Source organism: Lepidochelys kempii, chromosome 2, assembly GCF_965140265.1.
Source record: "Lepidochelys kempii isolate rLepKem1 chromosome 2, rLepKem1.hap2, whole genome shotgun sequence".
Classification (NCBI taxonomy): Eukaryota; Metazoa; Chordata; order Testudines; family Cheloniidae; genus Lepidochelys; species Lepidochelys kempii.
This window is the reverse complement of record NC_133257.1, coordinates 229,699,360-229,715,269: the sequence shown is the minus strand read 5'-3', so window position 1 is coordinate 229,715,269 and position 15,910 is coordinate 229,699,360. Positions and strand designations below refer to the sequence as shown.

Below are 15,910 nucleotides of genomic sequence, written 5' to 3'. Positions count from 1 at the left end.
AAAGGGAACAAATATGAGTGAAAGGGCATTTTCATGTAAAATAAAACTTCCTTTTTGCATCTTTATAGTGTAGGAAAGAGTGTTTTTGTTGGCATGTATTATTTGTAATATATTTATTATTAGTTCTGATAACACAGCCCAAGAATAACAGCAGACAGAACCTTGATACCATCAGTATAGTTCTTGTCAAAAAAGCAAACAGAACACTGGAATATGTAGCCTGGGGCATGGAACACTATCTGGAAAGTTCCTGAAATCTCTGAGCTAGTGGGGATAAGCATACCAAATAGTAGAAACATGAGTGCTATTTGGCCAGTCAAATACCACCTGAGTAATAGTCAGCTGTTTAACATGGTAAATAGGTCCAATGGCCTGTGATGGGGTGTTGGATGGGGTGGAATCTGAGTTACTACAGAAAATTCTTTCCTGGGTATCTGGCTGGTGAATCTTGCCCATATGCTCAGGGTTTAGCTGATCGCCATATTTGAGGCTGGGAAAGAATTTTCCTCCAGGACAGATTGGAAGAGGCCCTGGAGGTTTTTCACCTTCCTCTGTAGCATGGGGCACGGGTCACTTGCTGGAGGATTCTCTGCTCCTTGAAATCTTTAAACCACGATTTGAGGACTTCAGTAGCTCAGACATAGGTGAGAGGTTTTTCGCAGGAGTGGGTGGGTAAGATTCTGTGGCCTGCGTTGTGCAGGAGGTCAGACTAGATGATCATAATGGTCCCTTCTGACCTTAATATCTATGAATCTATGTACCTTATTCAGTGGAACTGTCCTGCCCTAGCAACGGAAGCTGGGCTTTCCCTCTATCATATTACATGAGTCATCTATTTGACTTTCAGGGACATGGTCTCATAGGAAACAAGCTGATATTGGATAGAAGTTTAGAGACCAGGGCCCAAATGAAAAGGACCTCTGAATGTGGTGAAGGCTATATAAATATCAGCATAGTTAGACCGACAGATAGACCTGAATATTCAACTCTTTTTCCATCTCTGCTGGCTAAACCACATTTAGACAACATGCAGTGAGCCTGGTCTTGCTCTCGAATGAAATCAATGGCCAAACTCTCAAAGGGTTCAATCCTGAATGGGGACAGGGGGCTTGGCACCTTGCAGGATCCAGCCGTAGTCTTCAGTGGGAGCACGATTGCGTTCCATATATGTATTTAATTATCCTTTGTTTATTCACAAATACCTGTTCTGTTTTTAGTCAAAGAAGGTTACATTTTATTCTTTCCTTTGTGGAGCTTTAGCTAGTCATTCTTAGCAAGAGCTTTTATCATGTTTTTGTGCCATTTGCTTTTTGGATGGAAATTTTGTTCACAAATTCCATATTTGACATACATATTCCACATCCCTCCCATCTGGGGTATGATGGGAGTGACTATGACTATGGTTTGAGATTTCTCAGCTTCTGTAGGACTAAGAGAAGACAGCACTGACTGATCAGAGAGGCCAGAGTTAAAGGAGGAGGTAGCTGGACATTATAACTTTGGTAGCTGGACAGTCTAACTTTGGTTTAACTGCGGTGCTGGTAAACATTTTTATGAAAATCATCCGCTTATTGACAACCCCGCCTGATGCGGGGCATCACTTTCTGTCAGATTAATTTGTATCTGCCAGCCTTATTATCTGCCATCAAATGTGGGCTATTCAAACTGAAATGAATCTGTATCAAAAGCAAATATGGCTTCAGACTCCTATCAGCTCCCTCATCTCTAGCATTAACATTTCCTTTCTTAGTTTCATTTTATTGCTTCCTTTCCTACTATTATCTGAGATTGGGAATAATTCCTTTCCTTAAATTTTCCCTGTTACCTGGAAGGTATTTATAGAGTATGATCATGAACAATCCCAGCACCAATTCTTTTCTTTTCTGTACTTTCTGGGCCAAATATTGCTTTCAGCTAGACTTCTGAAACCCCACGGGCTTCAGAAAGGCTGCACAAGTATAACCAAAGAGAAAATGTAGACTTGTAGGTCTAACTTTCTTGTTGATAGAATAGTGTAAATTCAACTCTAAGATGACACTTCAATGGACATTATCAGTAATTCCCATCGGGGGATGAGAGGGATGGACCTTCTCCCCTGCTGAGTGGGAAAAGATGGGAATTGAAAGTTGTATTTGGCAGATATACACAGAGAAGTCAAGGAGGGATGGCGATTCAGTTCAAATTGCTGTGACTAGTGTTTCTGAATAATGGGGTTGAAACACTTTACAAAGGACCTTTGTTCTCCTTCTCATCCCTCAGCTGTGGTTGGTAAAAATTTAAGTCAGTTAATGCCTGCCAGCAGAAGGCTCTCGAGCGTAGATGTGCTTTATCTACTGCCTGTGGAGAGGAATACACTTCATGTGGCGAGGTGGCTTCTTTTTCTTTTTTGTAAATATGCCGAACGTGATATAAAGAGCTAAGTGTTCGAGAATCTGTGTTCTTTTTTGGCAGTGTAAGATCAAACTAAAAGAAAAATCACCATTTTACCGATGATTTAATACTCTGAATTTTGCTTTGGATTAATAGGCATCATGGCAACCAATGAATATCCCTTTATTGGAACAGATGCTAACATCATTTTCTGTGCTGTGCATGGCTGCATGAGAAAGAAACATGAAACCTGACTTTTTTATTAGTATTAGTATTGGCAATGTTATGCCAGGTTGCAGTAGTTTACAGCCTTTTCTAGGGGAGCAAACGTTAATGTTGTACTGAAATCAGAACCCGATTCAGTGGGTTTTGAAAACCTCACACACTGGCAAAGAAAGATGTGTGATCATTCTGGACAAGTACCCTTTTCTTCTTTCTTTAGTGAACTTGAGTAGTATATTTAAAATGAATTGGGAATACATATTTTTCCAGTCTTTTATTAATCTCATCATGGCATCAGGCATTCTGAAACTTGGCAAAGGGTCCAGAGTTCCTCTTTCTGGCTGCTTACCTAATAATTTGCATTAGTATTTGCAAACCGAAGCTAGCACATTTCAAAGAAAATTGACTTTTTGATGCTGTGTTAGTGAGGGAAACGCAAAAGATGAGTACCCGTTCGTCAGCTGAAACCAGAGTAAGGGGAGCAATAGTAGTTGGGCTGGATGATGCATATGTAAGTAAGTAAGGCCATTTGGCACATTTACTCTTCTTATAATCTTTACAGCACTGTATCCGAAATGTGTTCTTGGCTCTGTGTAGTTGTAGCTGGAGGACTGACATGGGAGAGTCAGTTACTATAAGACCTGTCACGTTTCTCTTTCGATCTTTGAGTTCTGGTGCAAAATGTGGAACAAAAAATAACTTGCGGTTTGGATCGCCACCCAGGTTTGAAAATAGATTCCTTTCAGGGAAGCAAACATTAGTGATGCAGGGAAACTGGAACATCATTTCTCTTGAGGGACTGCAGTGGTTGCTCTTAAAAGTGGTGGTTAATGTTCACACTGAAATTACATCATAACATAACCATTTTAATACTCTCTATATTAGAACCTGGCATTCATTGTCTCAGCCCTTGAATGAAGGCACAACCGTAATACTGCCAGTCCCAAGCATTCAGAAATCATGAGCCAGGCCCCCAAATAATCATGACATTGACCTAAACATTTTGAGGGCTTGGGGTTTTTTTCCCTTTTAGGTCTTGAGCCTTTAGGGTGCACTTGATACACATTTTTGCGCTTCTATCTACAACCATGAGGGCTAGAAACGTACTTTATAAAATCACAAAATCATCTGACTTTAAGATTGGAGGCTTGAAGAAAAATGCCAAATATCATGAGATTCATGATACAATAATGAAAGTTGGCAACACTTGTGAAGGTATTGCACATTGGACTGATGAAGTACCAGAGATTTCATTGAAGGTGACCAAACTTGACCTTAAAATTACATGCATGCATTTGAGCATGTTTATGGATATGGCAGCTTTTCTAAATTACACATAAGTGAAATGAAAGAAATGACGTGTACGGTAATGCCATCAAGGCAGCATTGTCTGTCTCACCTACTGAGTAGAACAAAGTGTTCATAGTACTTCTCTTCACGTAGTCATTTGTACTGAGTGTGAGCCATGTAAAAAGATGTGCATGTCATATTTCTGATCACATATCTTAGCTTTTCATTTGATGAGAGGTTGGCGGAGTAAATCATAGCAAAAGGAAGAGTAAAGAGGGCTCACACAGTATTGGATTGAAGCAAGAGTTCAGTATTGTACTGTCAGTTTAGAAAGCATATTAGTTAGATCACATTTGTCATATTTAATCTTTCTAGATAATTAAAACACAGAGGGAATTTTTCACTTTTTATCCCTCAGATTGGTCATAGAATCATAGAATATCAGGGTTGGAAGGGACCTCAGGAGGTCATCTAGTCCAACCCCCTGCTCAAAGCAGGACCAATCCCCAATTAAATCATCCCAGCCAGGGCTTTGTCAAGCCTGACCTTAAAAACTTCTAAGGAAGGAGATTCTACCACCTCCCTAGGTAATGCATTCCAGTGTTTCACCACCCTCCTAGTGAAGAAGTTTTTCCTAATATCCAACCTAAACCTCCCCCACTGTAACTTGAGACCGTTACTCCTTGTCCTGTCCTCTTCTACCACTGAGAATAGTCTAGAACCATCCTCTCTGGAACCACCTCTCAGGTAGTTGAAAGCAGCTATCAAATCCCCTCTCATTCTTCTCTTCTGCAGACTAAACAATCCCAGTTCCCTCAGCCTCTCCTCATAAGTCATGTGTTCCAGACCCCTAATCATTTTTGTTGCCCTTCGCTGGACTCTCTTCAATTTATCCACATCCTTCTTGTAGTGCGGGGCCCAAAACTGGACACAGTACTCCAGATGAGGCCTCACCAATGTCGAATAGAGGGGAATGATCACATCCCTCGATCTGCTCGCTATGCTCCTAGGTCATATGATTTGTGCTCTTTTATGACATAAGTAATATTTCAGTAATATTCAGTAATAAGTAATATTTCAGAAAATTAAATAGGCAAATTTCAAAAGGTTTTATGAAATTAAATGTTATAATTATTAAATTCATCAGAGCAGAATGGTGATCCTGCTATTCGAGATATGAAGGGCCTGTGGCTTGCATCAGTTCTTATACTACTATGTAAAGTATTGGGCATTAAAGTGTAGCAGTAGTTTGTTACAAACTTAGGTTCCAGAGATCTGTTAAGGCCTGGTGAAACGGTTAAAGTTAGTCATTGCATTCTACTATCTGCTTCGACTGTACGTTGTAATTAGTGTAACTATGATCACTACATATGAAACATTCTATGAATTCTATCATGCATGCCATTATTCTTATATTCTGTCCTACAGCAAGAGTTTGAACTTTTGTGGAGCCTTTGCTCTCTCTTTTTGCAGAGGTTCTCTCAAATCCCCTCATTTCTCCATTCCATTTTCCACCTCACACCAAGGCTCAGTGTCATGGTTGCCCTCTTGTTGGTCCAGGAGGGATGGATGCAACTCATTCTAGAACTGTACCTTGGAGAGAACTGCTGGGTCCTGGCAATCAGGGATTTTATGCTTTCCTGCAGGTAGAATGTGACCAGTCAGGTGCCCCTTCATGACTTAGGTAAACAGAAAAAGGACATTAGAAAGGAAAATCAACATTGCTCCTAGTTTAGTCCAAAGGAGGCTGCCTGAGAGCAATGGGAGATGTTCTCTTCACACAGGGAGTGAATGCACGGAAGGTTTCTAAGCCTCTGTTGCTCAGACGTTCAGGGCTCAATGGCAACACATTGTGCTGACTGCAGATCATCAAGCTAGCCATTACAGTGTCCTTTTTTCCTGTCTACCAGTGTAAGATTAAAGCCTGTTTAGCAACTACAAATACTTAACCCTCCACCACACCACACATACCACCACCACCTCTGCCTTTTGTATGCACAGTGATTAAAGAAAGTTTTACTTAAACAATCAACGTGTCAAATCAAGTACAATAAATCCCTTACACATCCTGGATTCTGTTTTTGGTTTGATGGATTACTGAAAATTGGGAGCTCCATCAATAAGATTTTTCCAAGATAAGTTACAATACAGAGTAGATCAGGATGTTTGGTCTCCTGTCTGTCAGAAATAGATATTTATTTTTAATTAAATATGTGCTTTAAACTGTTTCATAACCAACAGACATCTTTGGAATGGGACGTTGTGGTTGATGTATCTTCAAGTCACTGTGTGTTCTGTTTCTTTCTTTTAAAAGTATGTTCCCATCAATACACTGATGCCACTGGTGTGCTGACATCTCCAAACTACCCCAGAAACTACCCTGTCAAGACAGAATGCATATACAGGATCCGAGTGGAAACCAACAAACAGATTGTGCTGCATTTCACCAACTTCACCTTGGAAGGGAATAAGCTTTGTTCAATGGATTATGTGGAAATCAGGCAAGCCCATTGAGTTCTATTATCCTCATTACTGATTGTAACCAAGGGTAGGAAGTAGAATCCGTTTAGGCTGAACAAGAAACTGTAGCCTGAAATGTACCTGGGGCTGGCACGCTGGGAAAGGGTTTGTTAGTGAACTAGAAATAAAACCTTGTTGCTCCCTCCTTCCTGTTCCATTCTTATATTTCCCACCTCTGATGGTCCTGGAGAAATTCCAGCTCCATCAGGGTAAGTGAATGGATTCTTGTGGGGCTTATAAATTCCTCAGCAGAAGGACCATCTCTTCTTGTACTGGTTGGGGAGAGGCACTATAAGTGAAAGAAAGCATAGAGTCAGATAAAGTAAAAAATCTTAAATGAATCAGACTGAATCATAGAATCTCTATGGATAGAAATTCCATGCTTGAACAATAAGATACAGCAGTAAGAATCTACTGCTGACCACCTGACCAGGACGGTGACAGCGACTGTGAAATGCTCAGGGAGGTTAGAGTGGCTTCATAGGCAGAACATGCAATAATAATGGAGGGATTTCAACTATCCTCATATTGTGTATATGTCACCTCAGGATAGGATGCAGAGATAAAATTTCTTCACACCACAAATGACTGCTTCATGGAGCAGCTAGTCCTGGAACGCACAAGGGAAGAGGCAATTCTTGATTTTGTCCTAAGTGGAGCATAGGATCTGGTCCAGGAGCTGGATATAGCTGAACTGCTTGGTAATAGCGACCATGCTGTAATTAAATTTAACATCTGTGTGGGGGGGAAAATGCTAAACAAACCCACCACAGTAGCATTTAACTTCAAAAAGAGGGACTACACAAAAATGAGGAAGCTAGTTAAACAGAAATCAAAAGGGACAATCACAAAGGTTAAATACCTGCAGACTGCACGGAGACTATTTTTAAAACGCTGTAATAGAGTCACAAATAAAATATATATACCGCCAAATAAAAAAAACAGTCAGAGGACCAAAAAAATGCCAGCAATGCTAAACAGCAGAATAAAAGAGGTGGCGAGAGGCAAAAAGGCATCTTTTAAACATTGGAAGTCAAATCCTAATGAGGAAAATAGAAAGGAGTGTAAAATTATAATAAGGCAGTCCAAGAAAAAATTAGAAGCACAACAAGTGAAGGACACAAAAACTAACAGCAATTTTGTAAGTAGATCAGAAGCAGCAAGCCTGCCAAACAATGTGTGGGGCAACTGGATGACTGAGGTGCTAAAGGGGCACACAAGGAAAACGAGGCTATTGCAGAGAAGCTAAATGATGTCTTTGCATCAGTCTTCACTACAGAGGATGTGGGGGAGATCCCTATACCCAAGCCATTCCTTTTAGGTGACAAACTGTCCCAGACTGAGGTGTTGATAGAGGATGTTTTGGAACAAATTGATCAATTAAAGAGTAATAAATCACCAGGAACTCAGATAGGAAATTGCAGAACTATTAACTGTGGTATGTAACCTACATTTGAATCAGACTCTGTAGCAGGTGACTGGAAAGTAGCTAATGTAACACCTACACCTAAAACCCTGATATAACGCAGTCCTCGGGAGCCAAAAAATCTTACCACGTTATCGGTGAAACCTATAGGTGCATTATATCGGGGTAGAGCGATTAGAGTCTACAAAGAAATAATGTGCTTTGAAATTTTACTAGGAAAGATATTTTTATTCCTTTAAGATAAAAATGTTTGTAAACTTGCGAACTAAATCATTTTTGTTAGTAGGGACAGAGGGTCTCGGGCGGGAGGGAGGCAGGAGCCGTGTGAAGTGGTGGTGGCAGCGGCGGCAAAACCGCCCAGCCCGGCGGAGAGCGCAGCACCCCCTGGCCGGGGCGCGGGAGGCGTGGAGCCGGGGCCAGGGCTGCAGCACGGATCCGCTTCCTCCGGCTGCAGGCACCCGGGCTGGAGCATGAACTTCCGCCCCTCGGGTCACCGCAGCCTGGCTGAGCCCCGCTACATCCCCACCGCGCTACCCCTGCACGTCTGAATCGACCCCTGTTCCCCTTCCCCCCATTGGCCCCATTATCCAACCCCTTGGCCCTGGCCCGGCACCCGTGTGGGAGCCAGACAAGCTGATGCGCAGATCCGCCGGAGCGCGCAGCCCCGCCCCCCAGAGCGCTGCTTTACCGCCCAGCCCGGTAAAGAGGAGAGAACAGACCTTCTAACATAACAAGACTAAACCAAATGGTTTAATAAAAACAACTAGAAACAGGATTTCTCTCTTTAAAATATGGCTCTACTTTGGTGGCAGCATATTAAAATGGCACCTTGGATTGTTTTTTAAATCCTACTGTAGGACCTGCATTTTTTTGTGTGTGAAATTGCATGATACTAACATTACAGAAAAGTCAATGACAGTATCATCACTATAATACTTTCAGTGAGGGGTGTGCGTGTGTGCAGAAATATGACTACCCTCAAAACCAACATGTTCAGGAGGCATAACAAAGCTTTGCTTGTGCACCCTGATTGCAACACCAGCTAAGGGCAGGATCAGAAGTGTCAGCTGTGGAATCATCTGTGGAGGCCAGAGAAAATCATCTAAAACTGAGATTCAACCCATCTGTTCTGAAATATAGGTAGGCTAATATAGGCCTACCTATATTTGTCTGTTGCTTTATAGAGGACAGACATGATGACACTGATGCTCTGCCCTCATTGCTCCCCCATGCAGCTTCAAAGATCCCAGAGATGCTTCTTTGGCTCTGTCAGGATGTTGTGATGTTTTGAACCTGTACTGGAATGAAATTGTTGAGATTTATGCTCAGCTTTTGAAGGTATTTAGGCATTGCTGCTCTCAGTGTTGCACCGCTTAATTTAACTTAAGATTTTGGGCCCTAATCTCATTTCCAATAGGGATTTAGGAACCTAAATCTCATCAGCTGTCAGTGGAATTTTGGCTTTTGAAATGAGAGAGAGGTTACTAAATCATTTGGGCCTTGCAATGCTGAGTGCAGCAATGCCTAAATACCTTCAAAAGCTGGGCCAAAATGCTTGCAAGTGGTTTGTGAGTAGTTGATTAAAACGTCTTGCACATAGCAGAACCCCTTCAATAGTTAATAATATATTCCTGCTAACGACAAAGCTGAAGGAATCCCAGGAGACATTTCATTTACTTTTCTCACTCTTACCTGTTTGGCCCAAGATTTTTCTTCTGTTTCATTCTAGAGATGGAGGCTATGAAACTTCACCAGTGCTTGGAAAGTACTGTGGTTCGGCTCTGCCTCCTGTAATCATCTCCCATAGTAACAGGCTGTGGATAAAATTTGTAAGTGATGTATATGGCACAAGAACTGGATTTTCAGCTTACTGGGATGGTACCACAACAGGTAAAAAGACAGGTTTCAGAGTAGCAGCCGTGTTAGTCTGTATCCATAAAAAGAAAAGGAGTACTTGTGGCAGCTTAGCGATTAACACATTTATTAGAGCATAAGCTTTCGTGCGCTACAGCTCACTTCATCAGATGCATGAAAATGAGAATGAGAATGCCAAGGGTGGAACTATTTGACCAATCTCCTTGTTAGATCTTTTATTTTTTATTCTGTGCTGTTTTCTATCTCCCCTGCACCTAACTGCATCCTGAATCCCCTTTAAACACTTTCCCCCAAACTTAACTGATTGGTGGCAACACAAGTTCAAGCAGTTTAGAAAAGGGATCTACATTTCCTGTTCTTGGGTAAATAAGGGTTTCTCTCCAAGTGATTTACGATAGCACCATATTCTAGTTTATATTTTAACTTCCACTCTATCCTTTGTTTCTGTGCTTGTTAGGAAATGAATGGTGCTAACAGAAGTGGGGCTGAGAGATACAGCGTGGGAGGGCAGTGGAGCAGGATTTAGTATTAGAACAGCAGAGTATGAGATAGGACTTCTGGGTTCTGTTGCTGTCTCTGTCCCTGACTTCCTATGAGACATTTGGTGAATCATTTATCCTTTCATTTCTTCAGGTTACTATTTGTATAGTAATAGCTATCTCAAAGGAATGCTGTTAGGATTAATTAGCTAATATGCATAAAATGCTTTAAGATCCCCAGGGGAAAGGTGCTATCAAAGTGCAGTTATTATTGTATATTTGCTATCTTCTGTTACATAATTGTGGCAAGAAAGAAAGGAAAGTATGAGGATAAACCTAAAGTCCCTTAAAAAGAGCTATAAACTCATTGCCATGGCATCAGTAACCATGGAAAGACTCATGCTAATGGATGTAATACATTCATTAGCAGATGATTTGTACTTTTCCTGAAGTGTAATTCCAGCAGGACACGTCTCTTGCCTGAGGTTAGAATTTTCCCAAGGGGCTCTACAGTGTGTATAATCCTGTGAGGTAGCTCCCTGCTGTGAAGCATTTCATTGGATAAAGGAGAGTTACAGTAGAAGAGTAGTTTTCAGAGTAGCAGCCGTGTTAGTCTGTATTCACAAAAAGAAAAGGAGTACTTGTGGCACCTTAGAGACTGACCAATTTATTTGAGCATAAGCTTTCGTGAGCTACAGCTCACTACATCGGATGAGTAGAAAACTAAGCATAAAATCTCTTTATGAGAGAGAGACTGGGGAGGTTTAATGCAGTTAATTATGGTTCTCTTTGTTCTTTTCAGGCTGTGGTGGGACCCTCACAACTTCATCTGGCATGTTCATGTCTCCCAACTATCCCATGCCTTATTACCACAATTCAGAATGCTATTGGTTGTTGAAGTCAAGCCGAGGCAGTCTTTTTGAAATCCAGTTTCAACAGTTCCACTTGGAGTTTCATCCAAAATGCAGCTCTGATTACCTTGCTGTATGTACAGTCTCTCTCTCTTCCTCAGATTAGGGTGATCAGAAAGCAAGTGTGAAAAATCGGAATGGGGTGGGGGGTAATAGGAGCCTATATAAGAAGAAGACCCAAAAATAGGGACTGTCCCCATAAAATTGGGACATCTGGTCACCCTACCTCAGATACTAGGGGTATAAGTGCTAGAACTAGGGGTGTGGGGCATGCTGCAGCATCCCCTGACTTGAAGTGGTTTCCATTATATATAAAGTTTACAGTTGGTTCAGTGACTCTCAGCACCCCCACTAGGGGAGGGAGCACAGTGTGAGTGCCCATGTACAGAGAGAGAGAGAGAGAGATTCACACCAAGTGAACAGTTCTAAAGTAGGAAAATTCCATCCTGAATGCCACCTTTAAAGTTATGGAGAGGATTATTTTAGGACAGAGGAGGGTACAGGATGTGTGTGTGAGAGAGAGAGAGATTTAAGAGCAAATTGAAGGTCACTTCAAAAAGTTTGTCCCTTTATACTGTTTTTCCATATATGGCTTTCCCCATAACATGTGATAGCTTTGTTCTCCTTTACTTTACAATGAGAGATCAGTTAAATGTGTTAACAGTTTAATAGTTTTCACTACTATCATCATCCCTCAAGATTTTTATGTCTCTCTTTATTCAAAGGTATATGATGGCAACAGTAGCAGTGCTAAGATGCTGGGTAAATTTTGTGGGAATCAGATACCAGAGTCAATCCGTTCCACCAGGGATGCTTTATATGTGAAACTAAAGACAGATGGTCATTTTGAAGGTAGAGGTTTCCTTGCTGAGTACAAGCAGAGTAAGTATGAACAAGAAGAGTGAGAGTGGCAAGTTGCTAGAATGCCAGCATTGGTTCTACAAACTTCTTATTGTATCCTCTGGTTTCATCTGTGAGCAGAATTCTCTTCCAGGAAGAATTGTGCATGTATTATATTATTTGGCTAGATTCTCTAGTCTGCTAAGGCCACAGCACATAGTGCACTTAAAATGGACAGAGAGAGCTAGCTGCAAATCCCAACGTAAGAGAAATGTCTCCTGATGGAAAGCAGGTGGAGTTGGCTCTGCTGCCACCTATGTCTGCTGCCCCTTCTACTCTTTCATTAAGGACCGAATGTGTGTGAGGGTGTGTGTCAGGGCCATTCCAGGGTTGGTGCATGGATTGGAGGAGCACAGTGGAACAGTACGCAGCTGCTCCTGATCTTCCGTTGGTGTAAGTTCAGACATTTTGCCAATGGTGGAAGATAAAGTAGCCCCTTCGCTGCTGTAATTTCTGCTGGGGCTAGGTGGATGAAGATCAAGGAGCCACAACCAGATCCTTTTGGCCCCCTTCAAATGTAATGGAGAATCTGGCCCATAGATTCTAGTAAAGCCAATCTGGAACATTTCTGAGAGCTTAATTTTTCAAAGCATTTGTTGCAAAAGACACATTTTTGAATTTCTTTGCAAAACAATTCTTCTCCTGGAAATCCCTGAAAGTGTTGAAGTTCTACAGAGAGCAGAATACGAACATTTGGAGGTGTCATGTCCATGAATCAGTGTGCTCAGCTTGTTACAATATATGCACAACAGAAACAAATCAGTACTTTTTATACTTATTTTTACTGGTATTAAAAAATGAACTGATGTATTTTTAAACAAAGCTGTCACTAAATCTAGGGGGTTTTTTTAGGAGTCTGAAAGAGAATATGAAAGGTATGTAGGTTTTTGGATTTGAAATATTTATCTTTTTGTGTCATACTCTATATAACACTTTCATGGCTGGTACTTATCTTTTAAATTGTAAGTCATGCAGAATTCTGGCTTTTCTCCATAATCTTGAATATTGTCCCAATATTTAATTTTCTTCTTGCACAATATGTTTTGTGCCATATGGACTAGGTAAACCTTTGATACGTCACTAAGTATAAACTGCATTACAGTTAATCTCTGAATATCCTGAAGATGACATGTCATCTTGAGAAGACTTGTAGGTTTATAGAGAGGGTTGTAGCTGGGCATTCCTCTGGGTTTGAATTACAGTAAATGATTATTCCCCACTGTTTCTAATCAGAACGTTTGAAAAGCCAAGAAAAGGAGTACTTGTGGCACCTTAGAGACTAACCAATTTATTAGAGCATAAGCTTTCGTGAGCTACAGCTCACTTCCTCAGATGTAAGCCAAGGGTATTCAAGTTCGGTTTATACTCGTGTGGTGCTTTTTTTTTTTTTTTTTTTACCTTTGACTGGCTCACTCATCCCTTAAAGGAATCCCACAGTCCCCATATTCTTTACATGCCACAAAGTAAGACTCTTGATTAGAAAAAGCCTTGTAGCTATGTCCTTTTAAAGAGGACGGTCACGGGATTCTCTAGTCACTGCTGGGGAGTCTGCTTGTGACTGCATCTGTGGGAAAATGCTGCCTGGTCTGATGCCCCCTTCAGTCTCTCATTTGCTCTGTTGTTGTACCAATAAAATAAAAACCAGGAGGATCTTATTAAAGGGAAAAAGGCAAAATACCACATTTATTGTGAATACAGAAAGAATCATAGTAAGCAGTTAGTTATAGCTATAACATTCCATTCAATCTCATATTTATTCACACATTCATTCATACAAACACACACATACACACCCACACACACAGGTTCTGCAAGGTTGTTATCATAGTTACCAGCCTTAGAGTTGCTCATGCCAAGCCACTGGCCAGGTGGCCTGGACATGAGGAGGGAGCAAGGCCTTGTCAGATGCTCATCTGATGCTCCTGGAAGTTGGTTTGCAGAATCAGACCCCAAAGTTCTCACTTTTTAGAGTCTATTTTTATAGGAATTTCTTCCTATGCCAGTCTATGGGAATTGCTTCATCATGCTGTTGCTGAATCAATCAGCAGATAGCACATTCCTGATGGCTCCAAGATGTTATCTTGTTCTTTGGTTCTCCCATCCTTGAGGCTGTTGGGTGGATTCCAGTCTGCCCTCCAGGGGGGTCGTCTGGTTATTTCCACTTGACGCCTTCTTCAGCCGATGGACACTGGATTCTTAGGCTGGCACCTCCCTGATCATTCAGTTACTATCCACACCAAGCATCCATCCACATCCATCCTCTATCTCTATTTTAATCACAATTGTTAATACAACAAAAGGGCGGGGAGTCTCTGGGTGCTGTTTCTGTTGTTAGAGTATTGCTTTGAGTCTCTCTCTTGTGAATTGCTTTGAGAACAGACTCTGTCTTAGAATGTACTAACACAATTAGCAGCTTGCAAGTTTCACACATAGAGGGAGAGAAACAGTACCAAAAACCAAGAGACCTCTTAATTAGTAATACCCTGGAATTGAAACTCTGGGGAATCAAACTCATTTGTGATTTTAATACAGAACTTCTTTAATATGATCCAACATAATCCCCCTTTTGACACTAAGATTTATAATCGTCAGTGTCACTTTCTATGTAGCCTATTCAAGAGAAGGTACTGTGAGGCAATTTGAGTTTGTGATTCCAATTCATGCCACATACATGATCCTAGTGATGTATCTTTACTACAAGGTTCTGGGGCAACAGGCAAGGTGAGGCACACCCACTTTTGAGGAGTCCATTCGGTACAACCTCTAGTGTCCAATAGTGTCCTCCCTCCCCAGCCCACTGGCTCAAGGTCCAGGGTAGCCAAAAGGATCCCATGTGTAATATGGGGAGTGGGTTAACCTTCAATACCTTTGCCTCCAGGGACTGTTGGTGTGCAATTTTGACAACAATTTCTCCCATTAACAAGTCTGGTTTACAATACTGGAAACATATTGCATCCATTCATATTGATAAGTGTCAAACAATGATCTCTTTCTTTTTTAACGAATGCATCAAACCCTTAATATTTCCCAATATGACCCAGAACATTTTGTGTTCCAAAGTAGCTAGTGCAAGTATCTGCATTTCAGTGCATCCCATAGCTATGGCTGTGTAGTTTCCTATTTCTAATATATTTTTTTTCTTATGGATAAGCCATGTGGTAGTATTAAGCCATTACTAAAGATTCCATTGGCCTTTTAGGTTACCCAGACCAATTTGGACCAAGTCTACATTGGCATGTACTTGTTTTTGTATCAGGCTGTCCTGTAGCTGGGACAGAAAGCTTAATTTATTTTTAAGTTCCTGCAGGTCTTCAGTATTTTTTTTTAAACACACAACAGTGCTAGCAACAACACAAAACACAAGACAAAACATAGAACACAGAACACAATTTCTATTGTGACAGTAGATTCATGGTATTGGGTTGCTTTTCAGCTGGCAGCTTTTCCTGATTTTCTGAAAGACAAAAAGAACATGTTTCTACCCCTTTTGGGGTGGCAGATTATTGCTTAAAATATTTCTTTTACAAATACCCTTGCTGATTGCAGGCAAAACAGAGAAATTGCCCCCATATTTTCCTGTTTTTGTTCTATAGGCAGGCCAGGTTTCAAAGGCTTTTATCTTTTAAGGGTTATGGGGAAATTATCCCACTGTTTAGTCATTAAATCCCTGAGTTTTCCTTCTTATACAGCAGACCAAGTTTATAATGTTTTTCCTGCTGTGTTAAGCTTTAAGTTTTATTTACAGGTAATAACTGAGAAGCATCATTACCATACGACCTTAAAGGATTTTTCCAAAAATCATACACACTATACGTTGTTACAGGGATACTTATTATCATTAAATTTATTAAAATTATCTTGTTATCCCATGCCTTTTATTTAGACAATTTGTTTGCTGACCAGGTATGTCCTTTATC

At 40.9% G+C, this 15,910-nt stretch overlaps 1 protein-coding gene across 4 annotated transcripts in view; it reads left to right on the top strand.

Annotated features, from left to right (window-relative positions):
* Positions 1–15,910, top strand: part of CUBN (cubilin) — a 226,932-nt gene that overhangs the window by 49,077 nt on the left and 161,945 nt on the right. For all 4 annotated transcript variants that reach the window (XR_012157573.1, XR_012157574.1, XM_073334127.1 and 1 more), the window contains 4 exons: positions 6,197–6,383; positions 9,558–9,718; positions 10,985–11,166; positions 11,819–11,975. Coding sequence is in view for 2 of the 4 variants with exons in the window: in XM_073334127.1 (XP_073190228.1) it covers positions 6,197–6,383; positions 9,558–9,718; positions 10,985–11,166; positions 11,819–11,975 (687 nt within the window). In the remaining 2 variants the exon portion in view is untranslated. The remainder of the gene's footprint in view (positions 1–6,196; positions 6,384–9,557; positions 9,719–10,984; positions 11,167–11,818; positions 11,976–15,910) is intronic.